Source organism: Calonectris borealis, chromosome 8 (assembly GCF_964195595.1).
Source record: "Calonectris borealis chromosome 8, bCalBor7.hap1.2, whole genome shotgun sequence".
Lineage (NCBI taxonomy): Eukaryota > Metazoa > Chordata > Aves > Procellariiformes > Procellariidae > Calonectris > Calonectris borealis.
In genome coordinates, this window is record NC_134319.1 from 22138096 (window position 1) to 22165670 (window position 27575).

Sequence of the window (27575 nt, forward strand, 5' to 3'; positions counted from 1 at the left end):
GTCTTCACATACAAATCTACCATCCCAATAGTTTATACTGTATCTGGCTCCTGTACAAGCTATGAGAAGAGAGACAATCTGATCTTCCTTTGCCAAATGGCTGTAGAATCAGATGAATTTGATATAGACAAGGTAGGTCTACATTTACAAATGCATGGGCTGACAGTGAACACTACTTGTAAAACACTGACTCCCCTAAAAAAAGAGGACATTGATCTTCTTGCAGTTGCCTTTTATTGCCATTGTTTGCACAAGAATAGTGTGAAGTATTTTCATTCATACAGTATAAGGGCATTTCATGGTCCACACCATGAAAAAATCTGGAAGTCTCTATTAGATAGGCATGATAGCTAAAACTCCTCAGATTCAAGTCTCAATATGACCTTAGTACAGAGAATAAAGACAGATTGATAGAAATTATCTATGATTCATTGAAAACAGAGAGGCAAAGCAATTTAATAACTGGAACATCAGTACTTGTTCTGTAAAATAGAGAAAAAATAACAGCATAAAACCCCCTTCATTCATGTAAGTCTAGGTGGTTAGGTACTAGGTAATTTAAAAGATTTGAATGACTTCCAAATAGTAAAACACGATACATCATAAAGAAAAAATTTAATTCCCAAATCACAAACATGCTAAGAGCTATTTTCTAAACCTGACAGTTTGCAAGACTGGGATTGTTACTTAAAACTTAAATCAATCGAAACAGCTTTATTATTCCAACACAGAGCAAGTAATTCCACCAGAAGTAAAAAATATTTTTCCTGGAGATCAGTCATTTTGATACGACTTCTGTATCAGACATGAAACCCTTTTCTGGGAAGGTAATCTGAAAAATTTATATTTTGCAAATTCCAAAACACAGAAGTTAGGCTCATTTCTCATGTTCACATACCTAAATGGAAGATATGGTGGATTAGATCCAGACAAAAGTGTTCTGTAAGCTTCTTCTGGTGTTTTCTTCAAGTGTATTACCTAAAGGGGGTGGGGGGAGAGGAAAAAAAATAAGCCCTGAGCCTGAAAAGTCATGAACCACATGTACGCTTCTCCCAGCCCACTAAACTCTTTTAAGAATGTATACTATGCTGCTTTATGACCAACTCCTATGACATTTATAGGTCAGAAAAGACATACCTACATAAAGTAAAAGATTCAGAAATCAATAGAAACTGGGATTTCTGTTTTGTGTCATTCCCCCCCTTTAAAAAAAAAAAAAAAAAAATCACATATTGCTGCAACTGAGAGACTTTAAGACAGATTCAACATCGTACTAAGATGAAAAATAGGCATCTATGCTAGGAGTTCTCTGTCCAACTTCAGATGAGTCAAAATATTATCACAGCAGCTGACAAAGGAAACATTTCTTCACTACAGCTCAATGGAAGATTTTCCAACACAAATATTTTTTGATTTTCAATGTCAAACTACTAATTAACAAAAATATCCAATTCAACAAGCTGAACCTGTTACTATGAGACCAACCTAAGCCAAGGCTCATTCTGCTATTGCTGAAGCTTACTTACTTAAGTAAGAAATTAGAATACAACCACATCTTGTTGCGTTTCAACTCCTATTTGTACAGTAAAACTGGTCCTAAAATAAATTTAACTTGGAATACATATTATGAAAGTGCATTATTTACAAAAAAAGATTTCATCCAGTTTGGAGTGGCGTATTTCACGTGCACAGACATGTTTTGTAAACAAAGCCACACAATTTTACTAGCCATTTCCCCCAAACTCACTTTACAACGAGCATCTACATGGCTACTTTTTAGCTCTACGCACATTTAACTGTTGAATATAAAGTATTCTAATAATTATTTTCTTAACCAAGACATAGGCTAATTCCTGATCTAAAAGTTTTATTCAACTTTTGACCTTGAACACATTAGAATATAGGTAAGTGGTGGTCACTCCCAGAATATTTGCAATTCGCTTTATGTCTAGAGTCATATATCAAGTTAATGGGATACTTAGTATTCTATAAGATGTCAACATGGTAGGTAGATTTTCTTGCATTTCTTCCTCAAGCATGGACAAGGCAAACAGAAAAGACAAGATAAGGATAAAACAAACAAAAAAATTGATTCAAGCAAAACAGTCTGAAAAACTCTTTGCCATGACGCAATGAAAAGAGGGTCCAGAATTATCTCTGTTTTTCAACTACCACCTATTTCATTGCTTTGAACTGGTCTAATTTTGGACAAAAACCATCTACACAAACTGATTTGCCTTCAAAAGATCAGTTCCCTGACATGGAGCTGTATTTCAGTCTCAGACTCCAGTGTTGCTGCTCCACTCATCACAGTCACACCGATAGCATGGATCAGTATAATCAGTACCCAAAAAGACGAACAAACCCCACTTATCTTCAAATGTTAAATCTCAATACTGTGGCAGAGTCAACATTACTGTTTCATTTAGCAAGTGCCCAAATTACACGTTTCTCAAAATTAATGTCCCTGTATTTGCCTGAACTTCCATATTCCCCCCCTCCATAACCTATGAAAGCAAAGGTTTCCTGAAACCTTCCACCATCAAAACAGACTACAATTTCTATATGAAAACCATTCCATTTATTCTGTATTATCAGAACAATCGTTTCTAACTCAATTATTGGATTCTTTGTTGCTGGGGTCAAACCAGTAACTACTAATATTGAAACAGATTCAGAGATTTACTTAATGGATATATGTATTTACTTAATTAAAAAAATGGAGGGACCCATTTCTTTTTATTTTTAACAGCAATGATTGCTAACAAATGGCACCAACTTCATGCTTTCAACCCCTGCAGCATAGCAATGCTATTCTGTTTTCACAGACTTTGTAAAAGATTCTTTTAGTCTGTGAAAGAAGTTTCCATTTCCTCTATAGTCCCCCTCATCACAACGGTTTTGCATTTAAGAACAATGCATCCTGTGCAATAGATTTCGGTGGGGCAGTGTATTTCAGAGAAAAATACTGATTTTATTCATGTCAATTAATGTCAACAATCACATCAATTAGCTTACCTTTAAAGCCTAAATTCCTACTTATAGTCAAAAGATCCTTAGAGGGTAGTTCAGAGGACTTCAGGGAAAGATGAGTTTCCATCTTACACAGTAGGGAGTCAGAAATCTGAAGTAGGGGCAAATTTGTACTATATGAATGTTTTCCCAATGCTGCAGTTTTTATTTCATGGAAGTTATGGTACTTCAAAGCTGTCTCTGCTCAAAGACATGTATTACATGACATTTTGAACCAAACACTCCTAGTTGTCCATCTACAAATCTCATAATAAAGACACCATGATGGAAAGAGGAAAAAGATATTAAGAACACAAAAGGAAGGAGGAGAGGGAAAGAAACACTGAACAAAGCTCCTGAAAAAACAAAAGAATCGCAGATGTCAACACAATAACCAAAGGAGGAAGGATAACGAAATGGAGAAGGAAACGCTACATTACATGTACTTAGTATTTAAAAACTACTGATATCCGTTAAGAAAACCCAGGAGACCGTTTTCTGACCCATCTTTATCAATGAAAACTCAGCAACTGAAACTTAGCTTCATTTTTTAATCTAATATGACGACTCTTCAGATTGCTTTCATTCTGCAACATATACAAGTAAAAAAATAACAAAACTCAAACAAAAACCACAAAGAACCTGTAGTGAATAGTTTCTATAAATTGAACCTGTATCTAAGAAATAATGTGAGTAAAAGCCTTTAAAAAAAAAAGGTCACTTTCCAAGTAGTAACTATTCTCTTACAAGAGCTGTTTTACAAGGGACAAGGTTCTCCTCCTCTTCCCCGCTGTCACTACTCTAACTCATATCATGTGGCACTACTACCTGTAAAAAACAGATGAAGCAAATATTGAAAATTTTCAATTTTTTTTTTCTCTGACATTTCCATTCTTATGTTCTCAACTTCCTGAATAATTATGTGGTTGAAAGATAAAGCTCTCCACAGTTGGGACATTATGCAGGCACATGACATGTAGCAACACTGGCCACATACACACTGCCAAGAAAATTCATACCACATGTCCTAAAAAGTTTACAGAACAAAAAGGGAATTAGTATTTTGCAAGTCCACCTTAACAATCATCCACAATATTTCAAATACAGCTTGGATTCATCTTGTTCCCACCCGTACCTGCCATTTTCAAATTAGAAGTATATGGAACAGATCCACTTTAGAGCTGCTAAGATATCACAAGAATTCTGTAAAGCCAATCTAATGCAATCTGAAGAAAGGTGTTGCTTGAAATAGCAAAGAGTACACATTGCAGTAACTGAAAAGCCTTTGTACTTGCTGACCCTCCAAGCGAGGGATTACAGATTTGAGCAGTAGTGTGATATGCTTAGATTACAAGAGAACAAACCCTTAAAGCTTCAGGTAGGGCTGAGAAGTCCAATTTATATTTTTAAAATAGGGAAAAACACTCCTGCAAGCAAATGACTGAACATGCCATAGTAGTTCGCTATTACCCAGTCATTTGCTGTGATAAAATTACAAACTTAAGAACTCAACAGCTTTTCCCCCCTTATTGGCATTACAGAAGTCTAATAGAAGCTATAACTACCAAAATCCACAAAGTAATTGTGAGAAAGAAATACGACCAACCCATCTGCTATCTACAAGGAAAAGGAAAAAGAGCTCGCTGGATCTCTTTTCAGAGTTTGTCACAGTATGAAAGCATTACGTTTCACCAGGACTGCTCAAGTCAGATTTTGTTCCACTAATCAAGTTTTGATCTTTGAAGAATTGCAAGAGATAACTACTACTTGTCTGCTACAAGGGTAGAATTAAAGCTCTAGGTTTTCCAAGAGGAGCAAATGCCATACATATATGTTCTCTCTTCCCCCTGCCTCATTTCTCTAGAAGTAAAAGAGCAGTCACTGGTACAAACAGACCAGTATTCCTCCTGCTCTTCTTCCTCAGGAAATTCAAACCTTACTAGACAGCAGAGCACACAACCAGGTAGGGGTTCCATGGTTTCCAACCAGAAAAGAAACATAGCAATTACCTTAAGAACATGGAAAGAGGGACCTAGCTCCCAATTCATCCATATGTTATCGGACGGGAGAAAATACACTCTCCTTCATGATTTCTCCGAGAAATAATTCTTTGAAATCCAAGCAGGGAGTTCAGGTAATCACTTCAGTATAATTCAGTTAAACCTATTCTCTCTCGCCCCTCTCCCCCCCAGACAGAAATTACTAGGGACAAATTGAGTCAAACCAGGCTACTTTAGTTTTGGTATGCATGAAAGTACTTGTAATACTATCTTTAAACTATTTTTAAAGACTTTTTTTTTTTCCTTTTCAATTAACTACTGTGGAAGCCTACATAAAAACCCCTAACAACTAAAATAAGTCTCCAAACAGATGAAGGGAAAAGCAAAGCAATACTATATTCTCCGTGGCGACTGGTAGCACCCTATTTCTAGCATCACTGAACAGTCTATGTTGTAGTCTTAGCCATTTAGGAGGAACCCTGAACTTCTCCGTAAGATCAGAAGTCTGCATGTTCTTCTGTTCTTGTAACACTTTGAATGTATTCTTCTTAATCTGAATTTTATGACAGAAGTAATCTTTGCAGAATTCTTAAGAGCAAGGACAATAATTTAGCAATTGGACATGATTAACCCAAATGTATTAGAAGTCCACTGTAAAAACTGAAAGGTAGCAAATGCATCTTCCTGAGATGCAATTTACAAACAGGCAACCTATTGCCAATAAAGTTTTAAGACTTAACTTTGGCTTAAACTTATGACACACTTACTAAAATGTTTTAATAGGTATAGGGTATTTCAGTTCAACATGTCTAAGAAGTTGTTTAATGGAACAATCTAAGTTGCATAATCACCACCAGAAACCCATTCCTAGAACCCGATCCACTGTTTTCCACGTTTCATTTGTAAAATGAAATATTACAAATATTTTAACAGCAGGACAAATAAAACAAGCCTTCTCAATTAACTTTCACACATTGGTAGAGTTCATAGCTGTAAGATTTTCTGGTCTCAAAAAGCTTCATATATAACCAAAGAAAAGACATAAAATTAAGAAGACCTTAAATCAAAGAGTACATATATTTCTGTCACAATTTGGATATTCAAATTGTAATAGATCAAATTGCCAATTACACACAGTTCTTTACTGAAGAATATTATTAGATTCCTTCAGGTCAGGAACCATGCTATCATGTAACCCAAGAGTGTACATCTACTGCATCTGACTGAACATGAACATAGTATTTACAGATAAAACACTCAAAAAAATCCAAATATTATTTCTTGAGTGTGAAATGAATATGCCTGGATTATAAAAGCTAAGCTTCTGCAGTTAAAAAACAAAAATCAGATTATTAGGTAGATTGTAAATAACTTTTTAGAATAAATAAATATTCATTTTATTAATTTATTGGCATTAGTATCAGTCATTATAGAAGGTGAATGAACTCCCATAATACTTGCAAGTTTAGGAATACACATCTATAGAAATAATTCTGGGATGACATACTTATGTAACATATTGGATACCTTTGTGCAAACTGTTTTCCAATGTTATACTAAATTGAGATGAATTGGAAAGCAACTATAAGGTGTTTTCAACAAGAGAACGAATACTTTTTTGTACTGGTAACACTGTATTCGTAAAGAATTATTCTTGGTATATAATATCTTCAATAATCAGAAGATACTTAAAACATTTACTAGTCTGACAGGAGAATAACAACATCAAATACTGATGTGGATCATGTGTATGCTAGCAAGTAAGAGCTATAAGCAGCTTAAAACAGGCTAGGCAAGGGTTAAACGTGCACGCATTTGTGGCACACTAATTTACCTTATTGTACACATAAGCGACCAACTCTTTACGTGATGTGCCACCTAATATCCATTATGGAGTACATACACAGTCACGCCATGCTACACATACTACACGTTCCCCCTCTTGACTGTCTTTAGAGGTATTTCTGCTGCCTGGCCCCTCCATTGTGTGCACTTATCCCTAGCTTTAGCTGCTGAGCAGCTCCTTCAAACAAGGACTACCAAATATACCAGACTGTTACCATGTTTAAGTCTTAAATACTGTAAATATGGCATAGTCTTACTTAGCTGATCAGTCCTCTGGTTGGCGTTGTGTTTTGCACCTTACGTACCTCCTTACCTTTCTGTTCCTACAACCTGGCTTTGCAAGAAATTCTCTTCATGGACAGCAGCGCTCTCTCCTTGGATCTACCTAATACTGATAAGGACCTTTTAACCCGTTATCCACAGAGAACAGCTACTTAGTTGAGATAGTCATATAACAAAGGACTGAACAAGGGGAATAAAAAGATAATCTCATCCCCTTCAAAATGCTAGTGTCCTGGCAGTGTCCAAGGTTCCTAAGATGCATTAGCAGGTGATGGCAGGATCAGACAAGGGCAATCCAGTGAAGGCAATTAGATGCTGTAATCTACATATGTGCTAGATGAGTGTTCTCTAGCTATAGGCTTAATTAGACCAGCTTTAAAACATGAAGTGAATCTTTCTAAATACAGAACTGGAGACACAATGATGCAAACAGAAAACAAAAAGCAGTCTGAATGGAATGACTGAAGTTTCTTTACAAACTATAGTGTGTGAATCATTACTGAAGATGCTACAATTCAGACAGATTTTGGACCTGAATGGACAATAAAGCTTATAAAGATATACTATCAAATTTGGAGGCTCCTTAAACAGAATATAAAACACCGAATTGGAAATTAATTCCAGCATAATTAAATATAGCCTTGTACAGTCAAAAACATTAACAAACTTAGAATATTCTAACTCATTTGTTCTTACTATTCCTTTCGCAGAGTTGTTCCATCAGGTCTACTCCCAAGGGTTAAAAATCTAACCCAAAGATTTTTAAAATTTGAACTTATCCCCCATTTTTTTTCCATTTTAAAATTTAAATAGATCTTCTTTCTCAAGAGCATTTACACACTATCCCCACACTTGTAGTAAAACATTTTGTTTAATTACAAGAATCTGCAACCTAAATTCTTTCAGTATTATCATCTGCATTTATTGAGCTTTGCTTTCAACATGATCTCAGGCCTGAAAAAAAATATACCAGCTTTCACACAGTATAAAGCCTGACTTAACAGAGACTTCCAGAACTCAGCTGACCATGTGGATGTCAGCTCAGGACCAGCAGCTTCTTAGTTTCAATCCTTTATCAGCATAAAACATGCTATCGCAAAGACTCTTCTAAAAGTGTGCTGCAATTCTGGACAGTAGAGCAGGAAAGCGAAATTGAAGTTTGAGCTACACTGCTATGAAGACACACAAACGGCTGTGCAAGGGTCAGCTTAGGACTATCAAAAGTTAAGTGATATCATAATAAATTAGGCTTGTGTCACTAAGACAGCCCTGTGTATTGCATGTTATCTGTAATATTAGAAGGCTGAAATACCTCAATTTTTCCATTATTCTGGGTAGGCTATGAAAATTAACTGAGAAAAGAAATCCACCCAATAATCACTATGCCTCTGGTCTAGTAACTTTAAGAAAGGCTGTGAGAAAACGCTTTCTCCTCCCCAGTATGAAACTCACTACTGCCATGAGCAGCAACTGATCCTAAGACAGCCAAGTTTAGCGGTAAGTTTGTGGTTTGCATTTTTGACAGTCAAGAAAATGGTATCCTATGGGAAACATGCACATGATCCGTCAAAGCCAATCCCTGTGTAATAAAGTAAATGGAATTAAGTGCCAAAGACATGACTTCCCTAAAACTCATATAGCAGAATTTTCAAAGACAGCTTAGAGAAGAATCAAATGACAATCTGCCTACCTCCCTAAAGGACCATCCCTTGACATGCTATTTTCCACAGAGCAGATGTCTCCTAAGGAAAGTTAGAAGTATCCATGTGATAAATAATACTTACAGCGTATGCACCTATTAAAAACGCCGCATTTGCTCGTTTCCGCTGGTCAAAACTGGTATAGTACACTATCTTCTTTCTCGATAGACTGAAATACTGTTTAAAAAAAAAAACAGACAGCATATTTACTGAGAGAAGAATACATTTTAAAAATACTTTTAAAAGTCACTTTTCCAAAACTGAAAAATAACTCAGGAAAAATTCTTATAGAGAGATTCTTAAAATTAAAGGAGAAAAAAATTACTGGTACCATGAACAATCTTCTTACGTTATCGATAAGAGTGCAAGGAAACAGCCACTGTATCAGGGCAGCTCTCTTAGCTTGCTGTGTGAAAATATCCTATAAAATGCAGTTGAACCAAAATGTTCAATATAAAATACTGGATTTTTTTTTCCAAGTTTAAATATTTGAATAATAGCTTATGAACGTTGATTAAAGACATTGAAATTTTCAGACTAAAACACCCTCCTGTATGTTAAATCTCTTTAGCTCATAATTCTGTGGAGAAGACAAGAGAAAAACTGAAGCAATCAATCTTACAGGCATTTTATAAATTAAACACCACTCTTCCATCTATACTACCTAAAAACGGGGTGACAGACATTTTTAGAAAGCTTGAATTTATAAAAAAAAAGCTTGCACAAGTGAAAAGCCTGAAAAAAAGGCTAAGCAGAGACAAAACTAGTAACATTTGCAATTCTTCTTTCTTTAGGAAGAAAAGAAGCCTCTGTCAGAATCCTGTGGACAAAACTCCCATTGAAAACAGGACTAACAAGCACCAGAAAAGAACAATGACAAACTGCAGAAAAACTATTTAAAGCCAGAGAGAGATAAAATTGTCACTTAAAAATAGCAAGTTGGACAGTTTATTGCATTATTTTTTTTTTAGCTTCATGAATTGCTACACTTTCATTATATTCTCATATATATCACTCACGTTGTTCCTGACAGATTTCTACAGTACCACTACAGTTTTGAGGAAGTAATCAACAGACTTATTGGATTCTGCTTCTAAGTATTTGAAGTGCATTTCTATTTTTAAAAGTTGCACATTTTATAAACTGCCTTTATACAGTGCTGCTGTTACCCAACTTCAGGTTTTTAACTCCCAATTTGACAATTTTAATTTATGGGCACTGATGACACTTGGGGGTGGGAGATAAGGTAACTGCTGCAGAATTGTGTTTTATTTATTTAAGTAGTGCCAACTGTATTTCACTTCCAGAAATCTGTAAACGTTGACTCTCATCTTAAATCTTGTTGCAAATTTTAGGACAGCTTTAACCACTGAATCAAATTTTGCAAAAAAACCCAAATAGCTGATAAACTCAGGAGAAAATCGATGTATGTATCACAGCGAGCTTCTTACTCCCGTGCCCCACAGAAATAGCACCTTTAATAGCAGTTCTAACTGTACATTCCAGTCTGGTCTTATTACCCATAACTTCCAAAGGTGGAAGGGGTGAGAGTTAATGCAACTGAGTATATCTAAATAGGACTGTAATTCCTGAGATAGCTGGTTGCTGTTGATTGGAAGAGGTTGTATCTTGAGACCAACAGCAACATCTCCCTCAGCGTATATGCAAACATACAAAGCACAAGTAGTTATTTAATTAGTGAAGCATTCAATTATTATTAAAACTTGACAAAATTAATCCCAGTATTTTAAGATCCCTTCTTTCTTCCCCCTCCTCAATTTTTTAATTTTAGTGTTCTCTAACTGCAATTCCACCCATGATGTGTAGGTGGGATAAGATTACAGTAGTTACGCAACAGTGACAGAACTTCAATTATAACTTGTTGACTACTACTTATTTTAAAACGAAGTCCTTTGCAACAGTTTACAGTTCATCTGAAATACTATTTTAAATTACTGCTAGCTAGCCAGAAGTTCTATGCAATATTTCTTGTTTTATTTTACAGAATGGATTTTTTTTAATCATGTATGTCAAGTCATTCCAATTTTGAGACGCTTTTGTACTTGAAGTAGCCAAAAAGTGACAGCTCACCTTAAAAGTTCGCAGAAGATTTAAGTGAAAGCAATATATCATTTTCATTGCTTCATTTTCAAAATGTGAGGGTTTAATGTTAATATGAGCCATATTGCTATATGAAATATTTAAATGTTTTTTGAATCCTGACTAAAGCTTTGACACAAAATTGAAAACCAACATTAATTAACAGTTTATAGCATAGCAAGCAGAGGAAAACTGCATCAGAATTTTACTTTTCAGAAGCCTATAAAAGAAACCACTGTGTTTATTTGCACGAGTTGCAGAAAATCGAGTTTTACAGTAAGTGTTTGCTGAAGTGTCAATGCAATGCCTCTTTAACATTATCACACAAATTCTCAACCCAGTACATTTTCAATACCAACACTAAGCTATATGATTTATTTTAAAAAATATTGATTTTCTGACCATGTTTAATAAGCTAAGTCTATTCCTTTGGCTACGTTCAATGATAACAAGTGTTAAAGACAGTTCTTTAAGGTGACTGTTTTTACAGCTCCAGAGCTCCACCTGAATGGATTAGGGCTTTAGTTCCCTTAGATGCTGTGCAACTCAGAAGAACCAAAAATGTTTCAACAAAGGATTTTTCAATACAGGTTGTCTACAGCACAGCTATAATTAGAAATAAAATAGTTGCAAATAATCTTTTTTCTAAAACAAAACTAACACATGCACTATGAAGCACTAAAGATATTTTTTTTACCAGTAAGAAAATTTTAGCAGTTTCACACATCATTAGAAGACAAAATGTAACAATATAACAGAACAGTATCTGTCAAGATATATCCCAGAGGTATATACTCAAAGACAATCTTTTGAACTAAAAGGAGAGGTCACATGGAAAGTGTTGCAGGTTTTGTTTTAGGTGATAAAAGTAATTGATTGGGTGTATGAGAGGGTTCCAGAACACGTTATTTTCACTGTAGGATTACTTTTTTTTTTCCTTAATAATAGATCCATTCTTTCTTGAAGACCTCAAGAGACATTTACTTGCACATAAATTGATGACAGGCTTAGAAGGTGCCATTGTGAACAAATACTAGATTGATATCTGTTTAGAATCACCAGATTATCTGACAGAATTTTATTTAATGGATATGGTTTAATATACTTGCATTGTTCAAGCAAGAAATTACTGCAATGTGTTTAATAAGCCTGGATCAATGCAAATACTATTTTTATATATATATATATACACATATGTATATATGTAATATGTACATATAAATAGCAGTGAATACAAGGCTGGCAAACTGTTCATAGAAAATGATGTATTAAAACATGTACGTGCAACCTGTCTCAAAATCTATGCTGTCCTAAAGGAGATGCTTGCAATTACGATAGTTCCAGATGTTTGCCCAGCAGTTTATTTGTATTAAAACCAAACCAAACCCCTTCGTGATTCAGCAGCAATACATTTAGCATACAAGAAATGTTAACCCCATAGTTCATAAGCCTGCTAGAACCTTCCCTCTCCTGCCTTTGATCTTCCGAACTTGTATCATTTATCCCAGCAACACTCCCTCTCTGATTACCCCTGCTTCTGAATTTATTGAGATTGTGTAAGGCTATAGACACATAAAACACAGCAGGTTTTTAAAGCAGTTTTTATGAAATTGGATTTATTTAAACAGAAGAAAAAAATATTTCTTTCATAAATGAATCACAGTTGCTTAGTCAAGCATTTTCTCCCCAAACAGAATTCAAAGAGCAAGTAGGAAGATAGCACAGCCAAGCATTTTTTCTTGCTGTTGACTTGGCTAGTGAAGATCATCTCCATAGCAATCAGCAATCAAAACATTACAAACATGTCAGAAAGGTTTTCCTGTAAAGCATAACAAGGACTTTACCTTAAACTTCCTCAGCAAATGGGTATCTGAATAAATTCTTCAGCTCTTCAGAACAGAACTATTTACTGTTTTTAAAATCAGTCAGCATAAAGTTACAACAGTTTACTTTAAAATGTTGGTCTGCCATGAGCACATTTTAGACTGGTATCCTTCTCCTTCCTCACCTGTCCCCCAAGAAAGGAGAGGGGAAAGCAGAAAACTGTCTCCATGACTAATTCCTCTCCCAAAACAGAAGTAGATAGAGCTGAAAGACTTGGAGAGAAAGTTTGTGGGGTTTGTTTGTTTTAATGAGATTTTATACTCTCATTTCTCCTGTTCCTATTTTAAAGTTTTAAACTTAATAAAAGTCTAAGTCAAATTCCTTTTGAGACACCATATCCACATAAAAGCTATCACGTTTTGTGAATAATTTTTTGTGCCATGCTTCTTTTAAAGACTCTTTTCGTAAGAAAAGTACATGGAGTGCATACCCAACCAGGTATGTACCGAATCACGGCAGGAGTCATCCGGACTTAAGCACTCTGATTGCCTCAGGGTCCCAAAAGTGTTGCGGTATGGCAAGAGTAACCATCCCACAGCAGAGGTTGGATTTCCATAGAATGATAATCTGCAGTGCCTTTTACTTCCTATGATCAGCCAACTCCTGCTGTTGGTCACGGGGCACAGTTACCCTTAATGCAAGGATATGCAAGCAGCAGGTTGCCCAACAGGACTCTCTCCATGTCGTTAGTCCAATCAGCACTTCCCACCTCTGAAACACTGATCACAGGCTGCCCACGTGTCCTCCTGGTGCCACGTGAGAATTACCATGCTTTTAGCTGCTGCAGTTGCTCACTGCATCAATGCCTTGCTGGCAGGTAAGTCACAGGTCATGAACTTCTGTCTTATACACGCTAGTTCAGGCCTCAGGAATCGTCCCAGGGACACTTGTGAAAGACAGACATGAGAAGGTGAGGGGTAAAAGGGTAGAAACTGTGAATCCATAACTCTTGACTAGTGAAGCTGAGCAGTAGTCTTTTGTAGCTAGGCCTACAGTACACATCAGATGCATGCTTCAGCCCTGGGATTTGGTCTTACAAGCCTACTTACCCACTGCAGATAGTATTTAGATTAGGACAGAGTGTGGCATATATTTTAACTATTAGAAGAACAAAGCTTACATTAGCAGGTACTGGCCCACCTCAGGGGTAGCACCAATCAGCCAGACTGGAATCTATTCATGTGCAAGTTTCTATACCGCTCTGGTGGTATCCCAAGCTTTAGCTGTTTGATTTCAGGTATTACTTTCAACTGGTTGCACTATCAGGATACCCTTCTCTGTTATGCACTAGTAGTTTAAATTAACCTATTTGGAATTAGCCTCTGGTAAGGTAGCAGCAACAAACAGCACCTCCTCCCAGCTGAGACTACAGCTGATCTGCATGAGATTTCTCTGTCCTGTTCCTGACCATCTGTACTCTTCACCTAGTAGTGTGAGTGTGTTTGCTTTTTTCAAAAAATATAAAAGTTACATTAAAATGACATCACAATTTGCTAAATCAACCCTGCAAATGTCAGAGTTACTAATTCAGTTTCAGTTTGACTCCCTTGTGTATTTTTTCCATTATAATACATGATCTTTATATCATCATGATTACAAGCCACGTATGACAAGCAGCTTGCCTCATTCAATGCAGATGATGGTCTTATAACAAGAATAAAGACTGTAGAGACATTCCTGTTTAATACTGAATCATTTAAAAAAAAAAAAACCAAACCACCACAAGTCCTGAGATATTTATTAGTCATGTTCTTATTTTCTGGGTGAAACTCTTGGTACCTAGGGTCCAGTTTGAAGGTGTTCTAGTTCAACTATAAATGTATGAAGGTACACTTCAACAGCGATACACAAGACTGTATTCAGGTCCCAAACTGATCGCAGTCTCAATTTGAATCTGGAAAAAACAGAACTAATCTCTCTCATTCTCATAGGCACAGTGAAAGTTAGAATAGTACGTTTATTATTGGTTCTTCTCTGGAGTAACTGCTTCATAGAGCAAACATTCTCCACAGTCTTTAATAACTCAAATATAAGGTTGCAAACAGCAGAATTAAGGTTAAAAAAAAAAGATTACTAGTGAGTGAGCATCATTGGTCATGTGTTTGAATGGTAGAGTGGCACTGGAAAATAGGGTAATAAGATGATGTATTTATAAGCTCTATTTAGTGTTAACACAGAAATAGCAAATCCAATGTTTTCCCAATATGAACGTAGGTATTCAAAATTAGAAATACTAGAGTTTAATTTTTTTATTTATAACTAACTTTCTGCATTAAGAAGCAACATAAATTTTCAGTAGAAGCACTTTTTTGCAAAAAGGTTATAGCAACTCTACAAACTCCTCAATTTGCAGAACCTCCTCTTGAGACTGCCTGACTTTTAAGTCAGCATGCCCTCAGAAGCACCAGAGAGCGTGAATCAACTTGCATAATGATTTAATTTGTGCAGCAAACATTAGCCCCAAAACGTAGTGTCATTTTTGATACAGGAATCCTCTTAGCAGTGGCCAATGTTGCCACATCTGTTGCCCCATTTTCCCCTTCTATCAGTAACAAGTCTAGTATTTTATATTATAAAGATTTTAAATCTGTAATATTTAGTGAAGGGTCCCCTTGCTATTTGCACACAAGTGGTATTAATTAGTACTTTGGAATTAAAACACCTGTTTCATTTCTTGCAGTTGATAAATTTTCAATACACACTGCAAATCAATTTTCCACAGGCATTTGGGGGCCAAGTTAAATCTACAGCTATGTGCTCAGCGTATTGGGTCTGGCTGGCATGGAGTTCAGTTTTCTCCATAGCAGTCTGCATGATGCTGTGTTTTAGATTTGTGACTAAAACTGTGTTGATAACACACCAATGTTTTAGCTATTGCCAAACAGTGCTTGCACAGCATCAAGGCCTTGTTTCTCACCCTGCCCCTGCAGCAAGTAGGCGGGGGAGGGCAAGATGCTGGGAGGGGACACAGCCAGGACAACTGACCCAAACGGCCCAGAGGGATATTCCACTATACAACATCACGCTCAGCAATAAAACTGAGGAGCAGTCTTTCTAAATTAGTAGTTGCTCGGAGACGGGCCAGGCATTGGTCTGCCGGTGGGAGATGGTGAGCAATTGCCTTTGCACCACTTGTTTTGTTGCCCCCACCATCTCTTCAAACTTCTTATTCCTCCACTTAAACTGCGTTCATCCCAACCCACAAGTTTTTCTTGGTTTTGCTCTTCTGATTATTTCCCCTGTCTCACACTGGTGTTGGGGTGGGAGTGAGTGAGTAGCTGCCAGGTGGTAGTTTCTGGACAGGGTCAACCCACATCAGGCTTGTGGTTTTATGACAGGACAGTGTTGTTAAAACTCAGTCATGGTGATCTTCAGAATTAATTGCTGCATTTACAGATTCTAGACAACTTTATAAAGAAAGGACCAACACTTTGCAGTCAAAAGAAAAAGCTACTGAGATATCTAAAGAAGATACCAACATTTTCTCTCTCTAGTAAAGAGCAACTCAAAATTGCCTTGAATCAACAATCATTTATTATTTAATTGATTAATTAATCAATTGATTAATTGATAGGGAGTGACACTTCTACAAGTTAGAAAAAGGAACCATTTTTATATGTATAAAAACACATTTTCATAACACTTATTAGAAGCAACATTTTATTAAATTGAATGAGATTTAGAAGTTTTAACTTTTCCACTGAGTGAGATTTAGTTTAAATATTGTGATTTTGGGGCCCATGTTTTGTTCTTGTTCATGGGTGTGGAGTTTTTTGTTTGGCTGTTTTTTTAATATCTGTTTTTTCAGTAACTCATACTAGCACACCCACTTCATTAGCTGCACACTCATGAAATATCCAGAATGGTTTTTGTTACTATTGTGTTGAAACTGTAAGGTTATGAAAAAAGGTGAACACATCCTTTCAGTGCCTCACCTGCTAAGCAACAAAAGCATATTCATTTTTTCCATTCTTCAGAGGGAAAAGTATTCAGAACAAAGAACAACTTTAAAGCTTAGTAGTAACCATCTAGATAGTGAGCACCTAACAACCACTGGATAATACATTTTAGTTGAATTTCAAAACACAAAAAATATAGGAACATTGTTTTTAAACAAAGCTTACCTTTAATTTCTTACTTAGTTTACAGCAGTATCTGTATAACATTGCCAAATTTAGAGGTCCAAAATCTCCGTAGAAACTGGGAGAAAGAGAACAAAAAGATGTGTTATCGATACAAAAGAGCTAAGCAAATTTTAACATGCATGTTGTTGATAGTTAAAGCTGCAAATCAGTAACTTTTGGGGGATACCGAGCAGCCAATATATATGGTGCAACAAGTAAGCCCTTTATTGATTCATTTAAGAGGACAATAGTAACAATTAATTTGAAAGCATTTGTGGCTTCAGTTTAAGATGCTCCAGTAATTACCTTTTCCATTTTACACACACACACTAACTACAGAATTTTTTCTTCATCCCACAATATCCAGTCTGGTTTTGGCCAAAACTACAGAGTGAAGAACTTCAGGACATGATCTACTGCCCTTTAAGCCATGCTGATGTCACGCTAGATGAAGGTTTACGACTGCTTAAGATGAGAATATATCATTAGATACTACGAAGAATAAGCTAAATAGAATTTCTTCTCGGTAGTAAAATTTATTTAATAATGTCCGGTCTTGATCTCTGTCTGAAACTTAAGCTTATTTCTTTTCATCCCATCCTCCACTATTCCAGAGATTACATATTACATACACACTTTACATATAATTATGTTTCCCTTTGTCCCCCCAATCCTCTTGTCTTCAGGCTGTTATTCTAATTCATTATTTATTTCATGTCTTCTGATTGTTCTTGTTTCTCTCTTCTAGATTCTTCTTAAACATTCATATTACCTTTGAAGCAGCAATCACTGTCCTTAGTATAAGAACTAGTAGCAGTAGTCTGTACAGCAAAATTATTGCACAATAAAAGTAAGTTCCTGGTAGGGATTCACAGGGCTCTTCCTAGCTAACCCTTCATACAGACACCTTTACAAGTAATAGCAGCCTTTATGCAAGCAACTTTTAATGACACCTTCTAGAGCTTTCTCCCTCCCCACCCATTGTGCAAAATTGCTCAAACTTTAAGTTGCAAGCTTTCTCCAATATTTTTCCTTTTTTTTGCATACAGAAGTTTTTCTCTTGTGGTCTATGAAAATCTGTTGATGTACACGTTATAACTACAGTGAGCATGGTGTTTTAATCTGCTCTGTCTTAAGTCTTTTGATAAAAGAGACAGGACACTTCCTGCCTATTGACAAAACAGGCCATCAGAACCTGAATGTGTGTTATTCGGGGAATGATGAAAGAAAAAGGTAACTATGTTCTACAACTTCTGGGCTTTGAAGGAGTGAAAACTTACTGAAATCAGATGATAGAATAGATGGTACTACCTTTCAAGCTTTCTTCCCCATGGCAGAGGGTTTATTTTTCAGGAAAATTAATCACTTTCCAGTTAAACATAAGAAGAAAACTTTTACTTTGAGGGCAGTCAAATATTGGGAAGAGGTTGCTCAGAGAAGCTGTGGAGTCACAACCCAATTGTACAAGGCTCTGAGCAACCTGCTCTTGTTGACCTTGCTTTGAGCCCAGGGGTTGGATTAGACAATCTCCAGAGGTGCCTTCCAGCTTCAGCCTTTCTGCTATTCTAAGTGGACACAACAACAAAGTAGGAGTGCCCTATCTTTTTGGTGCTTATAACTTTATTAATATCCTCCTCTCCCCATTCTCTCAAACAAAAAAGTCAAGCCCAGTGTAAAAAGAGACAATTATATTAGTCTGATCACTGTCTAGAACGAGTAGCCTACCTGCCACACCAATACTATTTCACTATCATCTACTTAACAAACACTTATGTTGTTATTTGATATTGTAAAGATTCAGTTCAGCCCTTCAGTACAAAATATTATGACATAATGCTTAATTACAGAAGCTCATTAGCTGGGTCAAAGACTAAGCTGTCCAACTCTTAGGACTTTATCTGTAGGTTGCACAGAAGTTAACTAGCTCAAGGGAAAATTGCAGTGGCAGTAAAGCAGGGTTTAATTTTAGAATTCCTCATCTTTTCTTAGATAAGTCTGCCAGATACAGTCAACAATCATAGTTATTTTTAAAACAAAACCTTCCATACAGTTTTTACTGCAGATAAAATAAAAAAATTGTTCTAAGAAGGACAAGTATGAGTTACAACAAATAAGTTAAAACTGGAGCTCTAACAACAGTAGGGTGAATATAGCTTCTAGAAAAGCTATATAGGAGGCTTACTAACATCTCTTCCCATTCTGCTGCTCTAACACCTTCTCTAAATCAGAAAAACAACCCTATCTTGTTCCATTAACTTTAGAGTATTCTTTCACTTAAGTATATGATGGAAGAGTAGAATTTAGGATTTTAAGATTATTTTGTGAAAAATACTTTTAAAAGTATTGTGAAAGAGTGTGGAATATGATAGTTACTAGAATACAAAATACTTTTTTTTAAACCAGTGTGAGCAAAGTAGCTTTGATCAGCTCAAAGATATAACTGAATACACAGTTCATCTAAAGCACTGAAGAACTACAGCCATGCTTTAGGATACTAAGTTTTTATTACTATTCATTTGCTAGAAGTACATCAATATTAAGTCATATATCCACTTCTACGTTTCCACATGATTCACTTCAAACAGAAGTGTAGGAAAAGCACATTAAAATGAATTTACAAATCAATTTATCCACAATAGACAAATTACTATTTTGGTGGGAATAAGGATAAAATATATTTATTGAGTCTATCCATGAAGTAATTATATTTCTACAAAATAAAGCTATTCAGATTCTCTCAGCTGCCAAGCTAAAGATGTCACAATCTTGGACTGACTATTTCTCCATCACTTATTACCATTAAGTGTGCTGTGCTTCTCTTAACACAGGGGGACAAAAAAAAGTGTTTAAGACTCTGGGACTGCCACGGTTTGTCTATGCTGCAGAAACAAGATATTTCTCAGAATCCAAACACAATCATAAAGGAAAGGCACTTTTGGTCACTGTTGCACCAGCATTATTAGCCATACACCAAACACTGGCAATTCCCAAGTTTTTACATAACACCATGTAGGCAGTATAAACCAGCCATTGGCTTCATTGATAGAACATTGTGGTAAGCTATGAGAGGGAGAAAGGTTACTTGTTACATGTATAATTTTAGCTTTCTCCACTTAATATCTCTAAATTGGAATAAGCTTGAATGTCCTTTTTTTAATGGGGTAAGTGAAACAAGTGCTTTACAAACAGCTAAATCAGAGTTCTCTGAAAGATAATACAAGGCTCTGTACTGAAGTCAATGAACTCTGATCTAGAAAACCCTTCTTCAATTTATCTCCTTAGAACTAAATATGGTTTCTGACATGTTTAAACAGAAGGGTTTAATCTTATGCACCTTCATTACTTCCAGTATAACAGGCCATTTTTGTACTTGAATTAGAGACACTTGATCCTGACTCACCCAGAGGATTTTCTTCTTAAGAACAGAATTTTGACATAGAGTTAAATATAAGTGGAAGATGGGAAATGGGAGCTATGGGGAATGAGGAAGAAATGACACACCAAGTCATGATCTGAATAAAGAATTTTATTTGGCGAAAGTTGAAGATAAAAAAGATAAAGGAAATAAAATCTTATTATATGATAGTCACTGATAACAACCTACCCAATGTTATTTTACTTCCATCTCTTAATAGACTTTCTTCGTATCTAGATGTTTTAATAAGCATTTATACATAATAAGAAATCAGGATGCCTCTGAAGCTTAAGCCAGATAAGAGACAGTCATTTACAATGGAGGTGGAAACCAGATATGAGGAACAGAAGGCAAGTATGGTATTAATCTACATTTAATTATATTTTGTTTTAATCAAGTACTTAGATGATAGCTTAAATTACTCTTCCCCCTCATCCCATGGAAACTTGCTATCCTTATGCTTCTCAAACTAAGAAGTAGCAAAACCCCAGAATATACTAGATGAATATTTAAATACTCTACTTCAAAAATACTATCATAATGCTACCTGGAAGCAGTAGCATAGGTTTCTTGTATCTGTATTCTCCCTAGAATAGTCTCTTAGAACCACTCCTTCCTATCTGTTCTTATAGCATAAGATCTGAGGTATTTGCTGTATTGTATCATAGGAGTGGTCATCCACCTAGAAAGGCCAGCCCATAAAGAGCTCGTTGGTCTACTCTGTCGTGCAAGCAGTTACTGTATGTTCTTTCACTATTAAATTCCCTGGAAGAAATGTAGTCCACAACTCTTTAGGACAGCAACTCAAGTTGTTTCTGACTGCAATTCCATGGGATGCCAGGTGAAAGTGCCATGAGTCAGCTCAAACCTTGGGCACCTCTTCTGAATGCTAAAGTCGCTTTTTACTAAGCATTTGAATACCACTGACCCTAGGACAGCAGAAGAATGATAAACAGCTTCCATATCTTGAACTATTGGATGGAGCCTGGTTATGGTCAATGAAGGAATACTATAGCCTGGCAGACTTTGAAATGAATTGATAACCTCCATATTAACGTCAGAGTCAATCTATTTATGGCCAAAGTATCAAGTTATCTTTCAAAGATAAACTGTACTACTTATACTTTATCCCAGAAGCCTCATATTTTTTCCCCACAGATTAATATACCAGAGCAGTAGTTTTATACAGCCATTCACTTACAATTTTGTGATACAGCAACAGAGGTATGGATGAAAGGATAGGAGATTCCTATCTGAAAAGCTATTTCAGGATTCTTTTCTTCATGACAGACCAGTGTAAGTTCAGTGTTACTGCTACACTGAACACGAGGGTATGCACGCATTCTTACCAGGCTGTAGGCATTTCTAATAGTTTGAATATGGCCCAAAGCCTAATTACCATATGGGGGGGGGTAGGACAGATCCACCAAGACAGTTCTAACAATGCAATAATGCTCAGAGGGGATGATGTTACTTGCATGGCAGCTTAATTATTGGTTTAGTAACTTGAAAACAGAGGCACAATTTAACAATTGCAATCATTTTCTGGAGTATGTACACCAGAATTGGAGTACAACTACTCCTTTACATAGGAAGCTTGCCTTCTTGGAGACTAGCAACCATATGAAGTCATTTTTCTGCCAAAACAGGAGCACCCCAAGCTTGCAATTCCTCAAACCAAAATATTAACCACACGAAATTCAGGAATTAGCAGAAATACAGCTTCTTAACTGCAAAACTACACTAATTTTCCAGCATTTTACAAAGATCCAGTTTACTATTAAAATTAAGCAAGGAGACTGAATTAGAATAAGAAAAACATTCTCCACTTGCTTTTCTCTCCCCCTTTCCTAGGCTGGATTACTGGAACATTCAGGTCACTGCACTGTAAGACCCTTGCTGCATGTGCTCCAAATCTAGCCATTAAGCAGTACAAGAACCAGCTACTGCAGAAGTGGCCAACTGGCTACTACAGATAAATGCTTCAAATCATAAGCTGAACACATCTTACATGCAACGAAGGAGGAAAGCCAAGAAGATCAGTCCACACATTCACTACAACCTAACTGCTGGTCAGGAAATCTTACCTATTCAGTCTTCTTTCTCCAAATCCTGTTTCCTAGAGTGTGTTCCTCCTTCCTACTTCTCAAGCACATAAACAAAGGTGGGAGGCTCAATGGCACTGTCTCCCTGCTCTAGCTCCACCAATTCCAGTAACACGTGCATTGCTAGGAGCTTTCTTATCTGGGCTGCAACACAATCCCTAACACTTAATACTACTTAGGGATTGCACACTTCTGAATAGACGAAGGATGATACAGCAAATTAACCCTAGAAATGATATATCACATCACTGCATCTGAAGGTAGGAATAATGCAGAGGCTCTGGATTATGCAAAACACCAGATACTCACTCCATTTCCCCTTGAACGTTCCAAATCTTCCTCAAGATGCTGATTCTTCAAAACCAACGAGAACTCATAGATCTGAATTATAGATAATTAAATAGCTATTCCATATATATGCATTTTTGATACAATGCTCCTTGACGTCAAGAACAAAGTATCAGTGAAGAGGTTCTTCCGTAGGGAAACTTTTTATGGGAGAATCTTCAGGTCATGTTAAAAACCTACTCTCTATGGGGAAAAAAAGTCATCTTAACAGAGGCCAAGTTTCTCATAAGGGGTTTCCTATACCAAGCTACACTCCTGTCCAATATAAAATTGGAGCCTAGAAAATTGTTTTATCCTGGTACTCACTTACTGCAAACAAAAAAAAAATTCCTCAATACTCTTGGCAATTGCTTTTCTCTTTTCCACATGAAGAAGTGAAGACAGATACAGTAAAGCAATGTGTAGGTATAAAATTGATGAAACTGTTGGACTGGAAAGAACACTGCAGGTGTTAAGGGATAGCACTTTACAAGCTTCAAATATAAAATTATGTCAGTAGTTCGTGTCTGAAGTAAAAGTTGACACTCACGGTTCTTAGATATTCTGGTTTTCTTGTTTGCAGTGAATTTAAAATCTCTATTTTAAGACGGAAAACAAAATAAAGCCTTAATACTCATCTGTAAGAATTAGACATACAAAAGCTGGTATTAGTATATGAAGTTTTTCTGCTCTGTATTTACATTCACATTGATAGAAGTTAGAAGTTGGGAAATTTCCTAATTTTTTTTTGTGGACTTTAACTTAGTAAGTTATCTTGGTCATCTGATAGTCAAGTTCAAGTCTTCAAAAGCTGCTGATGCAAACAAGGAACTCCCTGTTCTCTGTGTAAAGAGACAGCTCTGTTTGTTTTAACAAGGCTAAGTTTAAGTTTTCTTTTTCCTTTCAAATGATACAAGCCACAGAACGATGGAGAAGTTCAGGTTTCCTATGCAAGTACTGTTACTGAATAGCCACAGAAAAGAAGCATTTAGCCAAAGTAAAAATAAACAAGTTAACCCTTACTCTCCTCACAGGAAAGAGAAACTGCTTCTTTGCATATACACATGCAGTGAAGGAAATGAGTCGTACAAGTCAAAGTCCAAAGAGTACTCATTTAATATTGTTGTAGTTAAGCATTTCAGAGTCTTATTCTACTGCTGCTTGAACTCAAAGTAGCTAACATTAAGAATGCTGTGAATTGAGCAAGTAATATACCATGGCTGGAAAGAAAGTTCTAGTGTAAAACATAAGATGTACAGAGAATATCATATTAATTACTTTTACAGCTGCTCACAAGATGTCAGAGACTAGATCTGCAAAAGCTGTTTATACAAGAGATCCAAAGTCAGAACAAATGACTGAATAAAAACATTATGATTTATGAAAGCTGCCATTATAATTTATCAGTAAGAGATTCCAGTTTCTCATTATCTAAATTTAAATTTTCTTTGAGAAAACAACAATAAAAAGGACATAAAAAGTTGCTTTGATAAAAATATGTGAAAGCCAAGTTAACCAGTCAAGTGTAGTATTCTCAACCCAGATCTGTTTACTGAAAGATAAAACATGAAAGACACTATTCTTAGAGAATAAAAAGCTTCTTACTAGTGCCTAACTCATTAACTGAGGTCTTGCCAAGGCAAGGCTTGTCTATTTGCCAAATGACAGTCTTCATCAAGCTGAATTATTTCTCATTAACTCCATTTTCCTGAAGTAAGTTACCTGCACTACATTACGCTGAAAGATTGTATTTCCTTACAAGTTGCAGTGCAGACTTTTTCAGGAGGGACCTCAGAGAGTTTCAGAAAGAGACTGACAAAATCTTACAGAAACAGAACAATCAAAGAGAGAATTCAGTATTGGATAAATTCATTCAGGTTTCTTGTTCCCTCAGCTGAGGAATTTACATACCATTTCCCTAGCATAATAGGTTCAAGGTTAAATTGCAGTGCATTTAACTAAAATAGTGACAGTTCTAGGATCGAGTTCCTAGTCAGCTAGCATTTGAGATGTTCTTAAAAGCATTTAAGCTTATCTTTATTGTTTTTAAAAGTGTGAATGTTTAAATAAGTGAAGGCAGTATTATGAATTCGTTAGAACAGTTGACAACTTCAAGTGAAAACTGAAGGCTAAAGTACTCAAGATTACATAACCATACTTTGTGTACAATTTAGTGATAAATCACGTGACAAACTGCAAGTCAGCATTTATCAGACCAAAACTTCCAAAACCATTAGATCTAGCAATACAGCTGTTTTGTTTAATAAATGGGGTATGCTATTAATGTACACTATTACTTCCTTATGTCTCTTCAAGGCTGGGGGGAAAAAGTGAAGTGAGGCAGTGAGATTTTAAGTACTATGTGATCCAATAACATGCTCTCTGTAATCAGACAAAGCCAAACCTACATATTCATGAGGTTTTCAGATCATATATTGCTTCAGTGAAAGCAAACTGACACCTCAGTGAAGTCAGCTAAATAAATTTCTGTAACACTTCATACTTAAGAGTTATCACTAAAGTTAACAGAGTAACAGCCCAAAGAAAAGCAGTTTACTTCCACGCACAATGAAGTATCTTTGTCTTGTCACTAGAAAGATGCATCGAAACCAAATTAAGTCAATAAACAGTTGCGTTAACAAATTTACTTACATACCTCACAGGTGCATAGGATTTTGTGCTTGAGTAGGCATCTCCTATTCTCCTCCTTGTCTGAACAACTCATTTGATTAAAAAGCAGAAGTGGCCATGAAATTCTGATCAGCAAGAACAGCACAGGCAGGCCATTTTTGATGAAGACTCTGGAAACCACTGTTCTGAGCTATTACACTTCAAAACTCACTTCCAAATGTTTATTTTGTTATCATGTAACAAATATTTCTGATCACTTTCTCAGAAAGAAGACTGCATTTTTGAGAAAATGAGCAGAAGATCCAATCTAGTGTATTAAAGTTACACTCCACTACTACTTACAGACAACCCCTGACCTCAGGCCCCTCGCTTTGCTGTGCGGCCTGTGAAACATAGCAGACTGATATCAAGCTCAGTGATGAGCTTAAGGAAAAGGGAAGCTATAGAAAAATCAGTATTTCCCCAAGAACCAAGAGACTTGCATTCTATTCCTCATTTTGCCTCTAGCTTTCCAATTTCAGAAAGATATTGAAAAAAAAAACATAAAATGGTAACCCTACTGACACCTGCTTTTACTTCCCTGAGACAGTAAAAACTTCCTTGGGGATGATAAAGAAAAGAGAGGGAAAAAGAAGAAAAAAAAAAATCATGCATGGTTTCACTACCAAATATTGCATACACTGATAGTGATGGGTGCTGCAATACAAATATCAGGGGAAAGTTAAGTGTCACTTAATTTCTACCTCATACTATGTTTTAGTATTTTAATTTGAGAGCACAAAAGGGATAGTGCTATTACAGTATCAAATATCGGATGATACCTTTAAAAAAGACCAAATAGATTAGGAACTATCAATTCAGAAAATACACTATGAGTTACATGTCCAAAATCTTTAGATGTGCCTTAGAAGATAAAGGAAACTTTGCTTCCTTCCATTATCTTCTAATTACAGCTGGTATCAATTTACACCCTGGTATGTGGTTACCAGGTAATTGGGTTAAGGAGTATACTTACTGAATTTCTTTTATACATGTTAAAGAAAATTACTTTTTTATTTCCCTTCAAATTTCTCAGTATTTTTTTTTATTAAATATGATACTGTCCTCACATAAAATACCCCAGTTACAGTCCTTGGTTAGTACAATCATCTGTAACTAACAGATTACAGAACTGCTCCCCCTTTCCATCCTCAAGATCAAACCCCACATAAGATTCCTTCACCCCTCCTAGAAGCATATTAAGAATTAGAAACAAAATACCTCAGGTCAAGCATAACATATAAGTCCTAGAAGAGACACAAGATTGAATTTTTCTTTCATTAAAGAAAGCGGAACATATTCATATAACACAAATTGCTCAGGATCTTCTCCAGTTGAATTCTGCTTTTAATATTAGGTCAGCCTTGCCTCAAGGTACTCCTGAGGTCCCTTCCAACCTAAATTAGTTAATGATCATTACAGAACCTACTCCCAACCCAAGCAGTTAATTACAGGAGTCAACTTTGGGAACTCCAGTAGAAGACACACAGCTTAAGATAATGAAGACTCAGGAATGTGTGTGGAGAAGAAACCCTAAAACTGTAAGCTGTGCATAGAAAGTAAGCTAGAAACCAAGGAAGATTGGTTTACACCTTCACAGAAGCAGTACTGAAGTCACTGGAGAAGGGAAGGAAGAATGGCTGATGCTCATAAGTTCTTCAACTCATATGGAAAGAAAGTTATATTTAAAATAAGACGACGTTTTTTGTTTCACTTGTGCTGCAGCAAACCCCTTGTCAAGTGGCTAGATATATCATCACATATGAAACAGTTGATTTGGGAACCCTGTGTAGAGCAACTACTTTTTAATCACAGCATAGAGCTATAACTTTGTTTAGTGTATTTTATGTCCTTTAATAGTATTCACACTACAATCACTTTTACTGTTGACCTTCTATGTGCTGTCAGTGTCTTCCAAACACATGAAGCTTTTACTTCTACTTTCTGCTGTTCTAAAGCTACAAAAGCCAACAGGAAGTGCTAATCTCAAAACCTTCCATAGACTTATAAAAAAAGTTGCAGATATTCTTCAAAAGCACATTTAAGCTTTGCAGTCATATGAGTCTGTATAAAAGGTGATCATGTCATACTCCCTATACAGGAAAATACAT

The 27575-nt window shown here is 36.0% G+C and overlaps 1 protein-coding gene across 1 annotated transcript in view; it reads right to left on the bottom strand.

Annotated features, from left to right (window-relative positions):
* CDC14A (cell division cycle 14A) overlaps positions 1-27575 on the bottom strand; it is a 69483-nt gene that overhangs the window by 39179 nt on the left and 2729 nt on the right. The window contains 3 exon segments of the mRNA XM_075156419.1: positions 899-978; positions 8924-9016; positions 16948-17023. Of these exon segments, the coding sequence (XP_075012520.1) occupies positions 899-978; positions 8924-9016; positions 16948-17023 (249 nt within the window).